Source organism: Macaca nemestrina, chromosome 11 (genome assembly GCF_043159975.1).
Source record: "Macaca nemestrina isolate mMacNem1 chromosome 11, mMacNem.hap1, whole genome shotgun sequence".
NCBI classification, from domain to species: Eukaryota; Metazoa; Chordata; class Mammalia; order Primates; family Cercopithecidae; genus Macaca; species Macaca nemestrina.
The window spans coordinates 98,234,383-98,257,468 of NC_092135.1; the positions used below are offsets into that span (position 1 = coordinate 98,234,383).

Here is a 23,086-nt window from a genome sequence, read left to right on the forward strand (position 1 = left end):
CGATGTTTTCTTGCTGATCCACAGCCCCTGATTAGGAGAGGCAGTTAATCTGCTCAAGTTAAGTCACCCAGTTAGAGCAATGGTTCTCAACTGGGGATAACAGATGCACCCCCCGACCCCAGGAGACATTTGGAAAAGTCTGGAGATATTTTTTATTGTCACGACTGGGGCAGGAGTGCTAGCCAGGGATGCTGCTAAACATCCTATAATGCACAGTATAATCCTAACAATAAAGAATTATTTGGTCTAAAATGTCAATCAAGCCACTGTTGAGAAACCCTGATCTAGAGGGTACAGGGGTTTGGAGAAAGGAGACAGAAGTTGAGTAGATGAGCCAGGACATGTTTCCTTGATTCCTCCAGTTATGCTGGGTTCTTGGCTCGTTCAGCCTCGGTGACCAGCTCCAGACTGTCTGACCTATAGCTGGGTCTAAATGTACAATTTCTGATGTCCCTGGACTACTAGCGTCATCTCCATAGAAACCGAATGCCCAGGTCTTCCACACCAGGAAATGAGGGAATAGATTCTTGAAAGAGCTGCTATTGAAACAAAACTATTCAAAACCTTAAGAAATCTTGGCAGAAGGCAGTTTGCCTTTTCTCATCATTAGCAAATATTCTACCTTTTTCTTTCCATGACAGGCTCTCTGTTTGAAACAAGTCTCTCTTCTAAGCCCCAGGCCCCCCAGTTCATACCTGGAGCTCAGCAGAATTTTACTAAGGCAATGAGGGTTTTAGGGTGGAAGAAGCAAATGAAAAGCATGAGAAACAACGTTATAAAATGAAAAGCTGTTAAATAAACAAGCAGGACAGAATACTGACTGACAGTTACTATAAAATATTTGTCTTAGCCACAGCCTAAATCAGAAGCCATTTAGCTAGCAAATATAAAACATGTATGGGCTGTCTGAGGCAACACATGTGAACAAAGATAAATTAGCTTTTCTCTAACAATGTAAACCATATGTCTCTTATGAGGCTGAGAAGAATATAAGTGAAAATGGCTGCTTTGAGACTGTACCACCAACCAAATTGAAATATGAAATTCTGGAAACAGCTGGAAAGCAATTTTTTTTTCCTGTTAGCTATTTATGATGTTTCTGTTTTTGGCCATCCTACACGTTTGAAACCCTGCATACTAACTGCGGCCCTCAACAAAGAACCACTCATCTACTCACTGTCTCCTGACTGGGGAATCAGTAACTTGTTGATAGTTTTCAAGAGAGACTTTCAACATATGGAAAAGACAGAATTTTTCATAATTAAAAAGTTCCTGGTTAACTTTCAAAAACACACATGTAAGTCATTTGAAAATACTTTTCATTTGCTATAATAGAAGCTCTTTCCCTATGTTTTACCAAGTTCATACTTTCTATTTAGTCTCCAACCAACATCCTACCAAATATAGATCAAAGCTATTGAAAGGGCCTGCAGATGTAACATAATCCTATCTAAGGTGATCTCATACTCATATAAATGTCGGCATTCTTCCCTTTACCGAACAACTTGCCACCACAGGCCTTGTGCACATTCAAAATGCGTTTAAATCAAAGGTTTTCTATGAACAATTTCTCAAGTAAAGCCGAGTATGCTTGTATGTTAATTCCTGCTGTAAAAGTCAAGGTATAGCTGGTCAGTCATTATACTGTATTTAACCATGGACTGGAAAGTGAATCAACAATTTTTTTTTAATGTTAGCACTTGCTAAGGAAGCAATGGGATTCAGTCTGTGAATGAAAAAGAACTTACATCAGCACGGGAGATGCACTGAATTAGGAGCAGGGAGGCCAGACCTCTGCTTTCCTCTCTGGAAAGTCAGGAAGCATCAGCCACAGATCTGATGATGCATGTCTCTAAATTACTTCAAACAACACGAAAAGTTATGTAACTGTTATGGTCATTACCAATAGTAATTGTGGTCATTAGCAATATTCACTGTCTCAAGGAATTTTCAAAAGCACTTCCTTTGTTACCCTGACAGTAAGGGGAACAGAGGGGAACTGCAAGGTCAAAAAGCAGTTTCCACACCATCTGAAGATTGCTATCAGATACATTTTCTAAAATAATTTGGAGATAGGAGGTGGCCCTCAACTGTTCAGAAATGTATTAAAGGCCTACTGTGTACCAGACTCTAGAGGGACAGAAACAACAGTCCCTGTTTAGTAGAAGACAGTCACATAATCTAATATTTTCCTGCTCAAAAACTTCAAATATTGAGGAAATTCACACTTTTACTTCCTCCCTCTAGCTTTTCAGTGATGCAGTGTGGTTCTGCAGAAATCAGATAATGGGGCTAAAATGTGTACACTCCCTATTGTGTAGCCTTAACTTTTCTGAAACTCATTTTCTTTGTCTTTAATCTCAACACTTGGGGAGACCAAGGTGGGAGGATGGCTTGAGGCCAGGAGTTTGAGAGTACCGTGGGCAACATAGTGAGACCTCATCTTTACAAAAAAAGTTTTTTTAATTGGCCGGGTATGGAGTACATGCCTGTAGTCCCAGCGAGTTACTCCGGAGGTTGAGGCAGGAGGATTGCTTGAGCCCAGGAGTTGAAGGCTGCAGTAATCCAAGATTGTGCCACTGCATTCTAACCTGGGTGACAGAGCAAGACCCTGTCACTATAAAAAAAAAGATTTGAAAAATTTGAAAGAAATGTAAAAAGCAATGAAATCACATATGTGAAAATACTTGCTAAATTCTAACATAAGGCATTATTAACAAAACAAATCCTTCATTAGGTCCCCACTGCCAGCCTTAGGCTATCCATGACACAACTAACCAGTTTTAATCAGGGCAAACCTGTTTGCAACACAGATTATGTGAAAGGGTATAGTCACTAACCTTTTTTTAAATATATGAACAATACTTAAATATCCTACTAATCATTAAGTATTTCTAAGTGCCTCCTGATCCAACTTTATAAACCTACTTCTCAAATCACTATTTATAAAGCTTTCATTTTTTTTTTTTTAGGAAGAGCAATGGGTTATGATGAATTACCAACGCTTTTAGTGTTTGCACAGTCTGGTATTAAGAAAAATGTTTTTCCATGTAAAGTGAAGGTAGCCACCAGGAAACCACACCCAAGTAATGTTTATGTTACTCGAGCATGCTGAATTTGACTTTGACTCCTGATATCCATAAGGGTGCATCTTCCCCTTCCCTACTGCAGCTGTCCCGGCCTTCAGTAGATATTCAAAGTCACTCCTCTTACAAAGACTAAGTGTGCTGAATGGATTTCCCTTAAACTACTTGATGCAAAGAAATGGAGGATGTCAACAGAATCACCCATGATTAATCATCAACATGTTTCCTGTCTAGCAACTCAAAATGTCCTAAATCAAGCAATACTAATAATGTCCAGATTGGTACTTCTGAAAATTCACTTGGTCTTTGATTTCCACAATGCCTGGATTCTCTATAATAGCATTTTCAAAAGTAACTGAATATTTTATATATTCCATAGGACAGTCATGGATCTTCAATTAAGTAATCACTTTTTCTAGCAAAGTAAGCAAGCTATCTAGTTATCCAAAATTGATTTAGTTATGTCATGCTTTATCTGCACAAGAAAGCAATTTTGTAAGTGAAAACGGATAACCTAAATAAACTAGTAAGTTTTCAAACTACTAAAGGGCTCCACGGCTTTAAAAAGTACAGTCACAGAAAATGCCACTTTTTATGGAAAAGTTTTATTTTATTTTGTAAAAGGTAATGTTTTGAGTATACTTACTTTACTCTTTCAAAGCAATGCAAGTACAATGATAAGCATTTGAATAAAAAGTACCCTGTTTTATGAGCTTATTTTTTAACATAGTGAAGGCATACTCTCACTGAAAGTAGAAATATGTGATCCAATTACAAAACATAACATTTAAGAATAAACACACACAACTGAATAGTTATGAAAAAATAGAGGATTAATCAAAATATTCTGTTTAAAAATATTAAATTCAAGTTATATGGAAATTTTATGCATAAAAATCATATTGTATAATCAGAATGAATCTTCAGTGGTCATTTCTGAAAAACAAATACTAACTTTAGTTAAAAAGTTAAACTTTTACTTCTCTTTTTCAAAGTATTTTCAAAACTTCACTATTCAAATTAAAATAGGATATTTTAGCAATTTACTTCAAAGACGTATTATATAATTCTTGTCCCAAGAAATCTTCTTGCGATGTTTGTAAATAAATCTACTAACAGAAAAGAGTAAGAAAAGCCAATCTAGGAAAGAAAATAGTTCAATTAAGTGAGAGTCAAAGTGCGAATTAAATCTATGGGTTTTTTTCCTCCCCATCATTTCTTTTCATGTTGTCTTTGGAGACAGAGTAATTTGTAGGCAGCTCACCTTGATCTACATTTTCTCTCTCTAATCTCTCTTGGCTGTGATATAGTACAGGGAACCGCTAATATCACCCCCTCCATTTTGCCAGACAGGAATACCGAAGGCCAAATCTTATGACCATCCTCGGGTTGCAACAAGTAACGTTTACTTCAGCAACAAAGTGGACCTCTCTAGAGATTATTTTGTTGTACTGTCTTGTTGCCTTAATACGAATTAATCATTAAAAAAAATAAACTGAAAACCAGAAATTCAAACTGTCCATAGACAAATAATCATTTAAAAGTTGGGAAAATGAGAAATGGAGCCTTAACCACTGCAAGTCTCCCCTCCTCCATTCCTGGCTCACACAATTCCAGGAATAGAATCCTAAACATAAACCTAAGCTTCCCCTTTACTGCATTAAGAAAGTGTCACTTCTTTGCATCAAATGGGTTGAAAGCTTTGGGAGATGAACGGGAAATTTCAAGTCCACCACTTTCATCAATTTCCCTTGTCCTTCCCGTTCTCAGTCCGCACTCCCAAGGCCCGGGCAGCGTCACCGGGAAGCGGCTTGAGGGAGTTGGCCTGCCTCGCGGCCGTGGGGGTGGCCAGGGAAGGCGCGGTGGCGCACAGCGGTGTCCTCTTCAGCTTTATCACCCGCTGGGGTGTAGGCTTCTTGTCGGAAAGTAGCACCTTAGCTGGAGGTAAGTGCGTGCCTCCATTTTCAGCGCTCGCAGCCCCAAGGGAAGCCTGAGGATGCCCAGGTGCCCCTGTGCCCTCCAGGGCCGTGGTTCTAGAAGGTGCAGAGCGCTGAGCTGCCTTTCTGCGGCTACCACTTTGAAACCTGTATGCTGTCGCCCCAGCCGACGTCTGGACGGCACTGGCTGGAGACACCGTGAGGGAGGCCGAGTTCTTGACTTTGATTTGGGTACTTGTGGAAGGGCCCAAAAATCTAACTGGCTTAGGACCAGTCTTACAGTTCACACCTTCGTCCTCTTCATTGAACGTTATCAGTCGCCTAGAAATACAGAAGCATGTCATTTTCCACATGTACAGTTTTAGTAACTCATGAAAACATCTCCAAAGTTTACCTTCAGCGTTAACAGAAAGGTTTTGGTCAAGAATTAAAGAGTCAAGAGGTTTATGGGCACCTACCTCATCTCTCATCTCCCACCAAGGTCAGTAAGCAAGTTTACAAAAGATTGGTCTCAATTTGAATACAAATTATGTAAACTCACACATAATATTAATACCAGCAAATTAAAATTTGGCATGTTACATAAGAATTATACAACATATCACCCTGTTCCCAAGTATCATGATGTGACCTACAGGATAACCAGAAATATCACAAATTGTTTTTCCCAGAACTGCAGTTCAAACAGATTTAGTGAAGAAAAAAAAATTTCACAATCAAATAAATATTTAAAATATTGCTTGATATAGTTTGGCTGCGTGTCCCCTCCAAAGCTTATGTTGAAATGTGATCCCCCATGTTGGCGGTTTAGCCTGGCAGAGGTGTTTGGGTCATGAGGGAGGATTCCTCAGGATTGGCTTCGTGCCCTCTCCCATGGTAAGGAGTGAGTTCTCACTCTATTCATTCACGTGGGAGCTGGCTGTTTAAAAGCCTGGCATTTCTTGCTGTCTCTCACCATGCGACACACCTGCTTCCCTTTACCTTCTGCCATGACTGTAAGCTTCCTGAGACCTCACCAGAAGCACATGCTGGCCCCAAGCTTCTTGTACAGACTGCAGAACCATGAGTCAAAATAAACCTCTTTTCTTTATAAATTACCCAGCCTGATATTCCTTCATAGCAATGCAAAACTAATAAACTGCTGCATATCTTTTTCTCCTCCTGAAGTTTTAAAATTCATGTTAACATATTAAAGATTATGAAAAGCCTATACTAAAGATATCTGTATTTCCCAATCATTCTATAGTGAAACCTTTGATGGTCAGTAAAATTTGCATTCTTTGGAACCCATTTTGGGGACAGCTAGAATAGTCATGGACAAACCTTCAAAGATTCCAGAACTGAGTTTACCATTCATTATAAAAAGCCTACAGGGGGAACATTTTTTTAAATGACCTTAAAACTGTCAATCATTGTCAAAACCTTGCCTGTTCCTTCAGCTTCACTTCCTAAGGACCACCCGGAGCATGAAAGGTGACTGCAATCCTCTCACAGCTCTCTTACGAGTCTGCATAGCATCAGTGTGTTGTTAGAGGTGATTACAACTTAGTGAACTCCCATTCTTGGAAATGGGATCATAATAACATGGTTATTTGAAAATTGCCATCTGTAGCAAGAATGCAAATATAATATATTCAACCCTAAATCCCTACTGAACATTTTCTCTGGTGACCAGATGGCTCCTTGGGACCTTACAAGTGCTTCTCAGTCATTGTCATCGTTATCCTGTTGATGCATCAAAAATGATGCTTCGTAAACCTGTAGAGGAAAGATAACTAACACAGAGGAGGGTCTCCGTAAACCACTCCTGCCTGCTTTGTTTTCCGTCTACATCTTCCACCAGACTCCACACTGAGGTTTCTCAGCCTCAGCACTATTACCATTTTGGTCACATCATTCTTTGTTCTGGGGGCCACCCTATGCACTGTAGGATGTTTAGCAGCATCCTTGGCCTCCACCCTCCAAATGCCAGTAGCAACTCCCACCCCACAGTGTGTCAACTAAAAATGTTGCCAAACATTGTCAAATATCCTCTGGGAGGCAAAATCACCCCTAGTTGAGAACCACTGCTCTTGATTCAAAATATATTTGCTAATTGTAGGCTCAAAAGGCAAAATAAATGATAATAAAATTATGGCTTTTAAGAAATAAGATCTGTTTTGACAAGTGATGGTTAAGTTCTAAAAACTGAATAAGCATCTCTGCATTTCAGTGAAAGACCCAGAGGGCAAACGTAAGAAAGTAGTCTGAAATTCCATAGGGGTATTCAATTAAATTGTAGAACATGTGATCAAGAAATCAGAACATCTGAAGGCCATGAATAAAACCCAGGCACTGTAAAAAAAAAAAAAAAAAAAAAAAAAAAAAATGTGATTTTAAATGTATTTAAAACACAGTGAAAGACAGCTGTGGAGTGAATTTAATGCTAATAATTTCATGGAACACAGGAAAATACCATTAAATAAAAGTGCTATTTGTGGCAATAGGAAACAGAAAGGAACTCAGAATAAGCCACAAGAAATTTCAAGCATTAAGTCTAAATAGATTTTTTTTTTTTTTTACTATTGTCAATAAAGCCTGGGATTTCACTTCTGTGGGGCAAAAATATTTACCACAGCATTCCCACTGTGTCCACTAGCATTTTTAAAATCACAGTTTCTCAATAAGAACATGTTACACATGCAGTTACAAAGAATTATTCCCACTTTTTACATAGTTTTGGTAACTTCATATTTACCAAGATCTATATTTTGATGGTAAGACACAATATTCAAATAGGTGATTAATAAGCTTAGTAAGGTCAAGAATTATTATTCATTTCCCCTTCACAAAGGCAGTAAAAATGTCAGCGATTAAAAAACAAAACAAATAATCAACACAGCATAGATAACCTCTTTCGAATTGGAGCCATGTGACGCAGGCTTCCAAGTAAAGGCCGTTCTTCTAGAGTCCAACACTCTATCAGCTCATGAGGCACCCGCCAGTAGCTAACACCTGGAAGGTAAAAAGAGATAATTAAGACAGCTACCATCCACTGCAAAATGCTGAGCAACACTGAGACCTGCCAGAGTCTGAGGTTCATGCCTCCCATTTGGCAAAGGGAGGTATGCACAACATGAACAGGAAGCGCTCACACGAGGAGCTAGGGCCAGGGAGCAACGCAGCTCACAACCTGGGTCAGGAAGAGCTGGCCACCAGCTTTGCCACCGATTAGCTGAGAAGATTCAGCAGGTTATTATGCACACTCAGGGCAGCTGAGAATGAGGGCTCAGGCTCCAGCAAAACCTGTGTGGGTCTGAATCTCCATCTCTCACTCACTAGTCATGTCACCTTGGGAAAGTTACTTTTCTGTGCCTGAATTTTCTCAGCTATGAAATGATGACAATTAAGATTATGTACCTTGAAGGACTATTGTGAGGGTTAAATGAGTTAATAAATGCAAAGTGCTTAGAACAGGGTCCAGCACGGACTAAGCACTCAAAAACTGTCAAGTACCTTTATTCCCAGTCACAGTCGTAGGGAGTAGTGTAAGTATTGTATAGGCGGTGGGTTGTAACACTTGCCCTGACTACTTCACTGGGTTGCTGTGACATCAAATCAGGGGAACTCTGTGAACTACTCTGAAAATGACAAGCACTGTACAAATATGAGATATCACCACCCAATAACCACAATTTCCAACAAGAATCTGAGCTAGTGAGTTAGGCAAAAATGCCATTCAAATTCATTTTAATTTTTAAATGTGTTATGTTTTTTATTAAAAGCTAAAACATGTATTCTTGAAGCCTCGAAAACATTATGCTAAGTGAAAAACACCAAACATAATAGGTCACATATCGTATTGTTCCATTTGTAGAGATATCAAGAGTAGGTAAATCCATTGAGACAGAAAGCAGACTGCTGGTTGCCAGGGGCTGTGGGAGACAGTGGAGTGGGGAGTGACCACTTAGGGGGTTCCTCTTGGGGTGATGAAATGTTTAAAACTGGATAGAGGTAATGATTGCACAACATTGTGAATGTAGTAAATACCAATGAAATGTATGCTTTAATTAATTCTGTTATGTGAATTTCCATCTCAATTTTTTTTTAAAAGCAGCATAAATATATTCACATGAAAAAAGCTCAAACAATTATGTTGAATGAAAATTGCTTGGAGTAATCTAAGTCCCAATAATGGATCTGGTGTTGTCTTCTTATTAAAGTTCTGGTAACAATAACAATTTAGCAAGCTGGACATATAAATCATTATAATAACAGACATATCTGATACTCAAATAACTCTATGATCCTCATTTTAAAACAATTAACTTTCTGGAACCACTTGATCACACTCCAAAACCTACACATACTATAAAAACATTCCGAAATCTGGTCCATTAAGTTTGCTTTTTTTAAAAGTCAGATTTATTAAGATATAATTTACATAAAATAAAATTCATCCTTTTCAGGTACACATTCCAATGAGTTTTGACAAATGGATATAGTTATGTACCCATAGTCATAATCAAGATGTAGACCACTTCTATCACCCCAAAAAGTTTCCTCATACCCCTTAGCAATCAATGTCCCCTCCATCCTTAGTTTTGCCTTTTCTGAAATGTCATATAAATGGGATCATACAAAATGCAACCTTTTGTGTCTGGCTTCTTTAGCATGATGCTTTAAGATTCATCCATGTTGCTGAATGCAGCAATGATCATTTCTTTTATTGGTGAGTAGTATTCCACTGTATGGATACACACCACAATGTGTTTAAAAACTTTCTTTTTTTTCCTGCCTATAAAGTAATTCACATCCCTTGTACAAAACCTGGAAAATATAGAAAAGCATATATAAGGGAATCAAAGTCACTCCTAATCAGAAGACCAGGAATCATTGGCTCAGGACAGACTAATATGTTTCATTCCAGTCTTTTTTCTACTCATATGATATACTTTACATTTATTTCCTGCTTTTTATCATTTCTTATCATGGGCATTCATCTATGCAAAAAGTTATTTAAAATAACTTTAATAGCTTTATTATATTCCATTCTGTGGATGTGCCAAAATATATTTAACCTTCAATCATTAGACACTTAAAGTGTTTTCATTTTGTCCCTATTATGAAAAATGCCAGAGAACATTTCTGTTCCTAAGCCTTTGTCTGCATTTATGTCCTTAACATAGATAAGATAGATTCCAAGAAGTAAAATTACTGGGTCAAAGAATATAAACAATTTTGATGCTACTGATGTGACCTAACAACTTACTTTCCAAAAGTTACATCAATTTTTACTCCTACCAGGAATTAATGAGAGATGTTTACTCATCTGGTATATAAAAATAGCTTTTATTAAATGTATAATTTCATTGATAAGGAATGAAGTTGAACCTCCTGCTACATGTTTATTTCTTTTTCTGGGAATTTTATGGTCATGAACCTTGTAATTTTTTTTTTTTTTTGTAGTAGTGGCTGCCTTTCTAATCAATTTTAATAAACCTTCTCTCTATTAAGGATATACTTTGTCCAGTTAATGCAACATTATTTATCCTTGTTTTTTATTAGTCTTTAAATTTTATTTATAATTTTTAATGTTTCTTGCTTTTTGTTTTGTTTTGTGTTTAACATTTATGCCTAGTGTTCCATTACTGGAACACTAAGCATGTGGGAGTTACTTATATCCTAATGCCCAAGGTCATCGCCAAGGTCCGATTGCAAAAATTCAAAACATTGCAACCTCAGGAATAAATGGGTTAAGAGGCAGGGTCTTGCTATGTCGCATAGCCTGGAGTACAGTGGCACTATCATAGCTCACTGTAGCCTCAAACTCCTGGCCACAAGTGACCCTCCTGCCACAACCTCCCAAAGTGCTGGGATTTTAAGTGTGAGCCAACATGTCCAGCATTTTTTTGTTTTAAAGTTCCTAATACTTTAAATGTTATGCAACTAACTTTATTAATCTTTGTCTTTGTGATTTTTGAGCTTTTAATTTCTTTCCCTATTAAGAAAACAATTATTTGCTTACATTTTCTTTTTTCTTTCATAAATCCATCTGAGACTATTTTGATAAATAATGAGGTTACAGTTTTGTTTTTCCTCCCAAGCATATTTCTCAACTATTTATTAAAATATTGATATCTAATACTTTTTTACCACATAGTACTTTTACTAATTTTACTGGTGTTCACCCTTGATCTCTGCTCTATTCTTATATCAGAGGCACATGCTTTTTATTATTATAGGTCTGTAGCATGTTTTACTATCAAACAGAGCTAGACTCATCCCCCTAATTACTTCTACTCCCCAAAATGTTATTGGCTACTTTACCTATTTATTCTTTCAGAGGAATTTTAGAATCATTTCTTCAAGATTCCAAAAGAGTCCCATTGATACTTTGATAGACCTATAATTTAATCTGAGAAGAACTGACATCTTTATAATATTCAGATTTCCCACTCAGGATCATGGTATGTCTCACCATTATCTCCATGTCTTCTTTTTTATGAATGGATAAATACATTTTAGCAGTTTTCTTCAGAAAAGACCTAAGCATTTCTTGGGTAGTCAGTCCCGAGGACAGTCCGAGTTATTTTACATTTCGCTTATTGCTATAGTGAATGGGAGTTTCCCTTATAATTTTTAATTGATTTATCATAGGTAAGCTGCTGATCCATGTATACTGATATTGTATCCAGCTAGTTTAGCCTACTAAATTTAGCACTTACAATATTTTCAGCTGATTCCTTGGGGTTTTCTAAAAAGGCATTATCTACAAATAACAACGACTCTTCTTCTCCTTTCCAATATTTTTTTCTCTAATTTCTGTTTCCTATCTTATGGATTTTCACAGGCCTTCCAGAACTTTGCTAAATCACAATGATGCCTCATTATGTGCTTGCAAAATGGATAAAATCGGTCGCATGCTTTTTAAAAGGTATTGATCCCAGTTTTCCGCTTCAAACTTTTTTTTTTTTTTTTTTTTTTTTTTGCAGTTTTTAAAAGCTTCTTCCTCTCCTTTTATGTCTTGCTCTGTCACCCAGGCTGGAGTGCAGTGGTGTGATTATAGCTCACTGCACCTTCAAACTCCTGGGCTCAGGCAATCCTCCTGCCTCAGCCTCCTGAGTAGCTGGGACAATAGGTACATGACACCAGGCCCAGTTTTTTTACCCATTATGTGACTGGCAGTCAGTCTTTATTAGCTTTTAGGATTATCTGAGGATGGAATATGTCTTATTTATCTTTGGATCCAATTTTAGGACTTGTTATGATACTTTGCACCTATACACGGTTGTTAATTAAGAAAAAAAAAATGCTTAGGCATAGAACAGAACATGTAACCCTTCTGTGATCCTTATGAAAGTGTCAAAGCCCTTCTGAGACTCAGTTTCCTCATCTATAAAATAGGAATGGTAAGTAGTGTACAGGATTGTGTTAGGACTAAGAGATACCGAATGTAAACTACTTATCGGAGATATAAAACAGCATTATTATTACCAACTCTCACTCTGTAGTTTGAGAAAAATGATCAGTTTTCAAAGTGTACATTTCAAGATTATTGTAATTACTTTATAAGGGCTCTTTAGATATCCTCCCCAGCATTATTTTCTCTCCCTTTCCTTGATTACATATTTTATGCTTAATTTGAAGTATTTTTCCAATGCACAGTAGATACTAAATGAACTCTTAATTAAATTAAATAAGCCTAGCTAACAGAAGCATACTTAAAGTTACTGAATTATAAACTATTAATAATACCTAGCAACTCATGGGATTTAAAGATTTGTAAGTAAACTGCCTCAGTGTTACCATGAGATGACAAATACATTGACACACTCAAAAGAATACTTTCTAAAACAAAGAAATTCAGTATTTGAGTTTACTTTGTCTTATTTTTTTTTCTTTGTAAAAAGTCCACCTGCTTCCATGAAATAAAATTGCACTGTACCTTTTCCTTCCCAAGCATCAAAGGCATCCATCATTTTCTTCAACTCTGCTACTGAATAATAGCTCCAAATGTACTGAACATTATTTCCCGCCTCTCTAGAAATATTGCAAAACATAATGAAAATATACTACCTAGGTATGGATGTATATATATACATACAGCTAATATACATTTAATAAGAGCTTGTTAATTAAGGGAAAAAATACGTAGGCACTCAGTAGTTGTTCTGTGATCCTTAAGTATACATATGCTTACATAGATATACATGTACACATTATATAATACACTAACCTACATTTTGATCTCTTTTTACCATAGTAGAGTATTTTATTAATTCTACAATATACACCGTGTAGACAAATCAACACATCTTTAATATCACGTTTTTTAGAAAAATCAGTAAACTCCAATGAACTTAGAAATTACTCACCTTTGACCAGCATTATGCCAGACCCTTACATATCTTACATAGAAGCATCCTATCTGTAAAGAATTCAGAAACTGATGACATATTTAATCATCTAAAAAGGCAAGCTTATATGATCCTGCATTAGTCACTAATAGTCGACCCAATCCCACCTGCCAGAGAAGTTTTTTAAAAATTGCTAAGTGAATTAACCAGTATAAATAAGATTACAGGAAAAATGTTAAGTAATAACTCTTAAGAATTTAACATGTTCAAGTCATAAACTTCTAAAGCTGGAAGGGACTAGGGAAGTGCTTCGTCATTTCTCAGAAGAAGACACCAAGGCAGGCTGGCCCTGGGTCACTCAATAGGCCTGCTGACTTCTTCTGCCAATGCTTCTATGGTCTAGGAAGATGCCGGGCATGTGGCTTTTCTTTTTTCTTTCTCTTCTTTTCTTTTTAAGCCTCTTGGGGTAGGGGATTCTGAAGCAGACTCCCAATTGAGAACCACTGCATTAGATCATGCAGCTGGCCTGCAGCTTATCCATACTGTATGTGAAATGATCTTAATTATAATTTCCTCATGAAGCAGGCCTATCTCAACTGCTAAGATGGCTCACTCTGTCTCCTAAGAGGTGTCAATGGTCTTTTCTAGTCAAGTACATTTCATTCAGAAACACCTCTTAGAAGAGACCAAGACTTTATTTTGTTCTTTTTCACATTTAAATTTGGACATACCTTTTAAAGATGCTTTTGCTGTGAATTCTTCCTCCCAGCTGCTTATCAATAGCGTCTGTTCCATCAGTTTTTGTGGCATATACACCAATAATTCTACTCTCACAGCTTGCACCAGATGTGTTAAGATAGTGGAGAACCCAAACTGTGGGTTTATTGCAGACTAAGCCGTATGAATCACAGAAGTCTGTTAAAGCCTGAAGCAAAAAGTATATACAAATTTGAATTTAATTCTAGAGTAAAATAAAAATGAATATGCTCCATTACTTTCATATAAAAGCTGAAATTCTAGCTGGTCATAAGGGAAATAAAAAGATTATAAATTTCAGCTTAGTCTTTACACCTTTAAAAATCAAACACACATTTTTTTGAATTAAATCGGGGCGGGAAGGACAATCCCAAAAAGTACCACCCAAAAACCGAACACCTTTTCATCTACAGAATCCTTTTCCACATGGACATTCCATTTTATTTCTTACTCCTTTAGTCTGCCAACATCACTTTTAATTTTATAATCTTTATGAGATCATTCCTCCACTGCCAACATCACTTTTAATTTTATAATCTTTATGAGATCATTCCTCCACTGCCAACATCACTTTTAATTTTGAAATCTTCGTATAATAACTAAAATGTAGACCTTTTTCTTTTCCCTTTGGAGTAATTTCCCCAAAATTTCCCATTTGACACAATCTTCCATTTACCTTCTACTGACTAACCCCATAGTTGGTCCCTACTTTTAGCTCCAAATTCTAATCATGGACTAACCAGATTGATTTTTCTTTTACACTGAAAGATATGAATATATAAACTCAATATCTAAACTCAATATATGCTGCCTGAACTCATTTGGCACTTATCCACCTATTCATTCATTCATTTGAATATTAAGTTCCTGCTCTGTGCTGAGCTCTAAGGTCCTGAAGATATTAACTATGAACAATGGTGAGACAGGGTCCCAGCCGTCCTAGAGTTTATAGCTAATGCAGAAGACAGACACTGAACAAGCTGCCAGCACCCTGTGTAAGAAGTGCCACCAGGACTGGGTGTGGTGGCTCACGCCTGTAACCCCAGCACCTGGGGAGGCCGAGGCAGGCGGATCACCTGAGGTTGGGAGTTTGAGACCGGCCTGACCAACATGGAGAAACCCTGTCTCTACTAAAAATTCAAAATTAGCTGGGCGTGGTGGCGCATGCCTGTAATCCCAGCTACTCGGGAGGCTGAGGCAGGAGAATCGCTTGAACCCGGGAGGCAGAGGTTATGGTGAGCCAAGATCACACAATTGCACTCCAGCCTGGGCAACAAGAGCGAAACTCCGTCTCACAGAAAAAAAAAAAAAAGAAGTGCCACCAGTGAGACCACAAGGTGCTCCAGGGCACAGAGCAGAAGGGTTTCACCCTGTGAAGCTACCAGGGCTTTCCCTGGGAGGAACAGCTTTACTGCTGTCAGTACTCTGGACAGGTACTTTGTTGTGTTCACTGTTATATCCCAAGTGTCTGGAATAGTGCCTGACACAAAGGAGATGCCTAGTATTCACTGACTCAGTGAATGAAAATGAGGCCCTACCATGTCTTGCACTTTCATTTAATATTGCTATCTAACTCCTGTACTAGTTTGGAATTTTACTTACACATACATCTACAAGAATTCCCAACTATACTATAAACTTCAAGGGCAAAGAACGGCATGTTGTATTTCTTGGTGTTCCACACAGCCCCTTGTACAGTGCCAAACATTTCACAGGCACTTGAAATAAACATGTGTTGGCTGACAGCATGAATGTGGGCATGCTGGGTCCTTTTTGAATAAAAACCAGGAATAAAAGACGATGGAGCTGAGACTTCTGAAGATGAGCATTAACCCTCCCAACCTTCTAGTCAGGCCTCACTCTGCAGATGTGGCAACAGCAGGGAAAGACTACTGTTTGAAAATATAGTTTATGAATAACTTCAGTAGCAGAACCCATATAACTATGCAAATTCCTAAAGGGGATCTGGAACCAAACCAACTTTCTCTTTATGCTGCACTCCTAATAACCAACCACCCATCAGCTTTCTTCCTAAACGCTGACATCCAAATCAAAGAACTCAAACCAGTTCAGATCAGTTTTCACTATTAACAATTTTCTAAGAAAAAATATTTTTCTTAGATGCTCAAAAGTGCTAATTAATAACACATATAATACTTTCAATGAGACAAAAACAGGTACTTAGGATTTTCAAATCATGTAAAGATCTTTAAAATGTAATTTAAAATAGAAGCATCTTAAAAAGAGATTTACTGATCTCAAAGTGAATTAGCCAAACTAATGTTTTAAATTAGTAAAAAACTACTACACTTACTAAATCAAGTAAGATGCTTTATTATTTATCAGGATCATTCTTTTCAAAAATCATTTTAGTAAATAAAATAATACCACTATGCCCTCACATAGTATAGTATTTCTCTTAATTTAAAAAGAATTTCCTGAGTTCTATAAAAAAGCCATCAAAAAGTGCTAAATCTTCAATGAGGGATATAAACTCAATCAACTTTTGAGTGGCAATACACTTTCCAAGAACTTTGGCCTTAAAAAATGAGAAGTAGTAGTAAAGAAACATGTCTTCAAAGCGTATAAAAACTATCCTGTTTCGTTAATGTGAAAACACAGGCTAAGCAAAATAGTACATATTGCTTTGTGCATCATAAATATATATATTTGAAAACTTAAAAAAAAATGCCAAGACCTTTTTAAGTTCTATATTTGACCTTAAAGAATATGTCTCCATTTCATTGGCCAAATGGTCAGACAGGCTGTACGGATAAGGGATGCCAAAGTAATCAGCCTCTTCCTGTAGGGCGATGCGGGTTTGCTCATCTGTGGGAATCTGAACTTCTCCATGAAGGTAATCCAAAAGGTATTTAAACAGACGTCCATCACGGTCAATAACACAAGCCCCTAGAAAACATTCAGTTCAAAAATGATTGTAGAGATTCTGTCAATCGATAAGATTTCAACAAATCAAACTAGGTCTGAGGACCTCTACAGTTATAAATGTTTCTTTCTCACCTGAAAGTTAACATCTAGTGTTCAAACAGGTTTATGTAATCTAAGCTAGACTTTTGGTTGTTCAAACACCAAATATGATATACCAGCAACCCTCTGCTCACAAATAGGTGATATTGTAAAACAGAATCTGAATGAGTTGTGTGGGAAAACCACCTGTAGTTCTATAATACTGCACATAAGTTTGAATGCAAACATATATCACCAGGGTTGCCATGTTTGCTTGTATTGGTGTACTATATATACCATGCTAGGCCAAGTGGCCAAGAGAGGCTAAAACCAAACCCACACTCTGCCCACCAAGCCATGCACCCTGGCATGGAACTGCATCTTCCTGGATAAAAGGGCACCCTTTTCTAACTTGTACACAAAGAAACTGAATGAGTCAGTGGTGGACCTTTGCATTCTCACTACCATATGGGAAAAGATATTCCGAGATCCATTTAGAACTTTGGATGCAATGACTATATTCCCACAATGGCCACTGCAAAAGCTACGGGCACCCCACACTGCTGGTAGAAACAGAAGTTTACCCCAACCTTATCTCAGCTGGACTAGAACAGGTATATGGAGATGCTCCCTAAAAGAGCATGTGGGGTGCTCATCACTATGTCCAGTGTTTGCCTGTCAGCAACACTACAAACCCGGGGTTCCTCGCTCCAGGCATGCCAGATGATTGGAATCACTGGGTTAGTTCTTTTGTACCATGAGAACCCAAACTTTAAAAAAGAAGAAACGCTATGCTGGTACTACTTTATAATAAAATATTTTTCTTAGATAATTTAGCAGAATTTAAAAAAAAAAAAAAAAAAAGAAAAACCTCTGCATGAGGAAGGGATTAAGAAGATAAAATTTAGGGGCAGAGAAGAAAACTCAATCTCTGCTTACCATCTTTGCCCCAACAACCTTTCTGCCCAGGTAGATACCAAGCCCTGGGCACCAGCCACTGGTGACTTTTTTCCCCCAGTCTTTCAACTGCCGTTTAACCAGCAAAGCAACCTCCTAACACCAGGGTTATTAACAGCAGAACAGCCCCTTATGTTCAAGACTCCTCAATCTTTCTCCTCTAACACAGAACCAAGAGTGGGTCTGGGGCTCATATGCAGTGCAAAAAACCTCATTTGTATTGATGAAGTTTCTTTACAACCAGTAGTAGGTTCAGTGAGTCCCAGAGCACTGGAAGCAGAGAGCAGTCCCAGAACCCTACCTGTGTGATTTACAGTTTCTTCTGAAACCCAGTTTTCAGTCCACTGCTCCTTAGACCTGACGGTATCACTGCACAGACTTTTTCTCAGCCATGCACATCGGCCACACAACAAGACTACACAGCTAGGCTAGGTGGCGAGCCCAACACTAATTCTGCAATGATGATGGCTGCTCTGCTAGCAATAAGGACAGCTGCTTTCTCCAGACAAACACATTTTCTAACTTGAAGAACACAGAGAGAAGCAAATCTATTTAATCACTGTCAATATCATCACTCAAAGCTGCACAAAAGTAACACGTTTCAAAATATAGTTAATCCCCGTAATTAGGTTATGACCAGCCTTTATGAACTCTTACTTCTTTGTCAACTTTTAACAACATGATCACAGATTTTCAGAAAAAGTATTTAATTTCTCCATGTACTTAATGAATCTCCATAGAGTCCTAATGATCTCAGTAATTAGTATATTCATCTAGTACATTTCGTTGTAATTAGGAAAATCAAAGGGAATTTAAACTGGGCTCTTGTGTTAATAAATATTCAGATCATGCTTCAGACTTTAGACATTTACCTGACTCGTCTGTTTTTAGAGGAAAGCGACCACTGAACATAGATGCCAACATGGAGTCTTTGAAGCGGCACAAGGACTCCCGCCGGGCTGTGTAAGTACAGCCACCCACATTCAGTCGGAGAACATCTAGCACCTCTTCTCCTGCCTTGTGGCCTTCCATTTCTCCCCCAGGCACCTCAATTTTTGCCTCCCAACACTTTCAGAAACTTCAAAACAATGATGTCTCCGTCTCCCTCTGTAAAACAAAGGACAGTCATCCCTGCCATTTACAAGAAGACACTAAATAGATAATAAAACATGGCTGAAAATAAATTCCTCAGTACTGGCAATATTGAATTGAAGGATTTTATATAAGAGAATTTTGAGATATGCTAAGAAGTTGGAAAATGTTGGCTCAGAGGGTTTGTAAAATATAATAAACGACTAACAACGCAATCATCGCTGTTGAAATGACTGTTTAAACATGGTAATGCACTCTCTGTCACACGGCAAACAAAGGTGAGGCCTGCTTATGATCTTCAGTATTCACATATCTTTTTAACCATGGTAAGTCTGAGGGAGCCTCTAGACTGCAGAGATCAGTGGACAGCATGGAACTGAGCTGCTAGGCTCTTCCCCTCACCGGCTCTAGAATCTTGGGCAAATTACTTATCTTCCTCTTCTATAAAATGGAGGCAGTGATGATGCCTACCTCAAAGGACTATCAGAGGAATAATTAAAAGAACATATAAAACAGCAAAAGAGCATTTAGAACAGTTCTGGCTCACGGTAAGTATTCAATAAATTATAAATATTATGCATAATGATATAAATTTAACCATAAAGTGTCTACTGAGGGACTTGATACTGACTCTGGAAATGTAAGGAAATAAAGGAGCAGGAATTATTAACAATGATAACTGTAATTCTTAGGTAACTAAGGAATATATAATTTATCAATTGAGATTAGAGTTCTTTTAATTAAAAAAAATTTTTTTTTAATGAGACAGGGTCTCACTGTGTTGCCCAGGGTAGTCTTGAACTTCTGGGCTCAAGCAATCTTCCTGTCTTGGCCTTCCAAAGTGCTGAGATTACAGGCATGAGCCACCACGCCCAGCCTGAGATGAGAATTCTACATATACCAGTAGGCAGACTAGTCTAGAACTACAAATAACATATCCAAATCATCCAGCTTCTTCACTGTGAAATGGATGAAGCTTTAGGGAAGTTTTTGGTTTTGTTTGTTTGTTTGTTGAGATGCAGTCTTGCTCTGTAGCCCAGGGTGGAGTACAGTAGTGCAATCTTGGCTCACTCCCGGGTTCAAGAGAGTCTCCTGCCTCAGCCTCCTGAGTAGCTGGGACTACAGGTGCACACCATTATGCCCGGCTAATTTTTATAATTTTAGTAGAGATGGCGTTTCACCATATTGGTCAGTCTGGTCTCGAACTCCTGACCTCAGGTGATCCACCCACCTCAGCCTTCCAAAGTGCTGAGATTACAGGTGTGAGCCACTGCGCCCAGCCCAGGGAAGGTTTAAGGGTTGGATTTTTTAATCCATTCTGGAGATCACAGAACCACAGGTGACACTGTGGTGTTTTCCCACCTAGAACAATACTGTGATGAGAAAGGTACTCCCAATATTGAAAATCTGCAGTATCCACACATTTCACAGCAAGTTTAAAATGGCTGCCGAAAGGCTCAACTACATCCATGTCAATTCACTTTCACTCAGTGACCAACTAAGATCGTTTTGTAGATGCCAGCCAGTCTCCAATAAAATGGAAGGAGACCATTAAAATCTAAGGAAGACCATGTGTGTAGAACACGTTCAGCAACAGAAACCATTATGGGCCAAAGGTCCAGCCTTCCAAAACCACTTATGGATGTGACATCTTGCACTGCCTAGAAGTCCCAGGAGCAGCACTCCAAAGATCCATGTGTGAGAGCCACCTCTGAGGCATGGGATGGAACTAGTTCCCTCTGCCTCATTACTAGCTCCCTGGAATCCTAGCTATTCTTCAAGGCCCTCAGCAAACCTAATTTCTTGGATGACTGTCCCACATATCCTTCTGACCCCCAAGTTTGAATCCTTGCACAGTTCTACAAATACACTTTGTGTGTCTGTCCACATTTTACCCCACTTGTTTAATCCCTACTTTTTGATCTGTAGGCCAAGGAAGCCAGGGCCTGTGTCATCTTAGTAACTCCCATTTACTGAATGCTTATGATGTGTCAGTCATTGTAAGAGACACTTGACACACATTACCTAATTCACACAAAAACTCTGTTGGATGGGAACTACCGTCCCTGTTGACAGATGAGGACCCTGGGGTAAAAAAAGAGAGAGATGTGTACAGGGGCCACACAAGGGCTGACTGCTAGTAGGTTGTGGGGCCAGCCCCAATCCAGATAGGCAGAACGGACCCCAAGTTCCTCCTGCTTCATCCCACACCGGCTCCTTCAGCACTGTTTCACCCCTATGGCTCCTGACCCAGCCCTTTCACTCTCTAAGCATCTGTCCATCTCAAGACTTGGTTACAATAACACAGCAGCACCCCGATCCCCAGGATTTAAGAGCTACTCCTCCTACCCAAACCCCAGGCAGTCTCTCCTAAGGAGAAGAACATCACCATTCCAAGGCCACACCAGGGGGGTACTCCGCAGGCCCCATCCTCAAAAGCACCCAGTTAGGCTCCCTGCTATGTGGAAAGTGTCCAGCCCTCGGGGACAATGTCCCCCAGAGTGCGGTCCTATGATCACCTGCATCAAAACCATCAGGGACGCTTGGGAAAACGAAGACACTCAGGCCACAGCACAGAGCACCTCAGAAAGTCTGCCTCAGAAAGATTTGGGGATCTGCCCGCGAACCCCACTTTGAGAAACATCGCTCAAGGGGCTCACACTCCTCTTCCGAAGCGGGAAGAGCCGGGAGGAGCTGGGAAGCCAGAAAGCCCCGTCACGGTCTTCCGCGGCCTGGAGACCCCCAAATCGGCCCGAAGACCGAGCCTGCAGCCCGGGACGCGCGCGTTACCAGCGCGGCCCGGGCCCTTCCTCAGAGCGCCCCGCCGCCTTCCAGGCCCGCGGCCCAGCCCGCGCCCGGCTCTTCCGCACCGGCAGGGTGGGCCGGGTCGGCAGCTTCCCAGACTGACCTGCGGCCCGCCAGACCCTCGGCGTGACCGCCTGACGCCGCTGGGCGGACGCGGAAGTGAACGCCTTCTCCGCTGCTCGGCAACTCCGAAAGCAGAGCGGTGCCAGCGGCGCCCCCGTGCGGCCCGGCTCTGCGGCGGCGGCGGCGGCGGGTCCGGGAGGGAGGGAGGCCACGCCCCGGGCACGCCACGCCCCCAGACTGGTCTCGCCCCTGCCGGCCGCCTCGGAGTCGGGTGGGTCTTCCATCCCAGAGGCAAGGGAAAGGCACCGCAGAGAAGGCCAGGGCTGAACCCCGCGGGACGGTCTTGTCTGTTCAGAGGCTGGTTTTACAGGTGAAGAGAAGAAACAGCCACAGAAGTTGCGATTGTCCAAGGTCACTTAATAAGTAGCAAGAATTAGGATGTTAAGTGTTCTCACCCCCAGGTCAGTGCCCATCCCTCCAAACAGGGCTGCTCAGTGCCAACGTGTGTTAATATATTGCACTTGGATAAGTCTATCTGGATAGTGTCTGCAGCTTTCAAAGCTTTTTCACACACAGCATTCTTGTTTAGTCTGTGTGACAGTGATATAAAGGGTGATATTTATTTCCCATTATAGCAAGGAAAATTGAGGCGAGAGCAAACATTTATTCAACACTTTTGTACACCTGACACTGTGCTAAGTGCTTTGCATGCACTACTTAATTTCCTGTTAACGATAACCCTAAAAGAGTTCTTCCAGTTTCTAGCAGCATCTTACCTTATGCAAGGTACTGTGCTAGGTATTTCAAGAAAAATATAACAGTCCAGTTTTCAAGGTGCTTCCCCAAAATCAAAAATTTGGGGTTCCAAATTTCCCTGACTGGCTCTTAGAAGAGAATAAGCCAAAGAGAGGTAAGTCAACCTATCCCCTTAGATATAACAGTCTTAGGAGAGAGGGAAGGTTTTTTTCAACCTATAATTATTAAGCACTAGCTATGGAGCAAGCACTGAGAGTAAAGGACTGGATGAGACAAATAATGGGCGTTCAACCTTACATTCCAGTACACCATGCAGAAAACTTGTTCT

At 39.5% G+C, this 23,086-nt stretch overlaps 1 protein-coding gene across 9 annotated transcripts; it reads right to left on the reverse strand.

Annotated features, from left to right (window-relative positions):
- Positions 1-3,672: 3,672 nt before the first annotated feature.
- LOC105468127 (potassium channel tetramerization domain containing 18) lies at positions 3,673-22,169 on the reverse strand. 9 transcript variants are annotated; one of them, XM_011718144.3, is made up of 8 exons: positions 21,654-21,889; positions 21,160-21,219; positions 18,915-19,149; positions 16,817-17,028; positions 14,094-14,287; positions 12,951-13,045; positions 7,915-8,017; positions 3,673-5,344 (listed from the first exon to the last, which is right to left on the reverse strand). In XM_011718144.3, exons 3-8 carry the CDS (start codon positions 19,072-19,074, stop codon positions 4,828-4,830), a joined length of 1,281 nt encoding a protein of 426 aa, XP_011716446.2. In that variant the 5' UTR covers positions 19,075-19,149; positions 21,160-21,219; positions 21,654-21,889; the 3' UTR covers positions 3,673-4,827. The 9 variants fall into 9 exon arrangements, with proteins under 9 accessions (XP_011716446.2, XP_011716445.2, XP_024644334.2 ...); XM_011718143.2 differs by lacking the exons at positions 21,160-21,219; positions 21,654-21,889 and adding an exon at positions 22,043-22,169; XM_024788566.2 differs by lacking the exons at positions 21,160-21,219; positions 21,654-21,889 and adding an exon at positions 22,043-22,101 and having other exon boundaries at positions 16,839-17,028.
- Positions 22,170-23,086: the final 917 nt, after the last annotated feature.

Coding starts and splice junctions, on each gene's coding strand:
- LOC105468127 (XM_011718143.2), bottom strand. CDS start 19,074: ATGGAAGGCCACAAGGCAGGAGAAGAGGTGCTAGATGTTCTCCGACTG. Junction 13,046..14,093: donor AGCAAAAGCATCTTTAAAAG/GTATGTCCAAAT, acceptor CAATATTTCTAG/AGAGGCGGGAAATAATGTTC. Junction 5,345..7,914: donor ATGGCTCCAATTCGAAAGAG/GTTATCTATGCT, acceptor CTGTATTTCTAG/GCGACTGATAACGTTCAATG.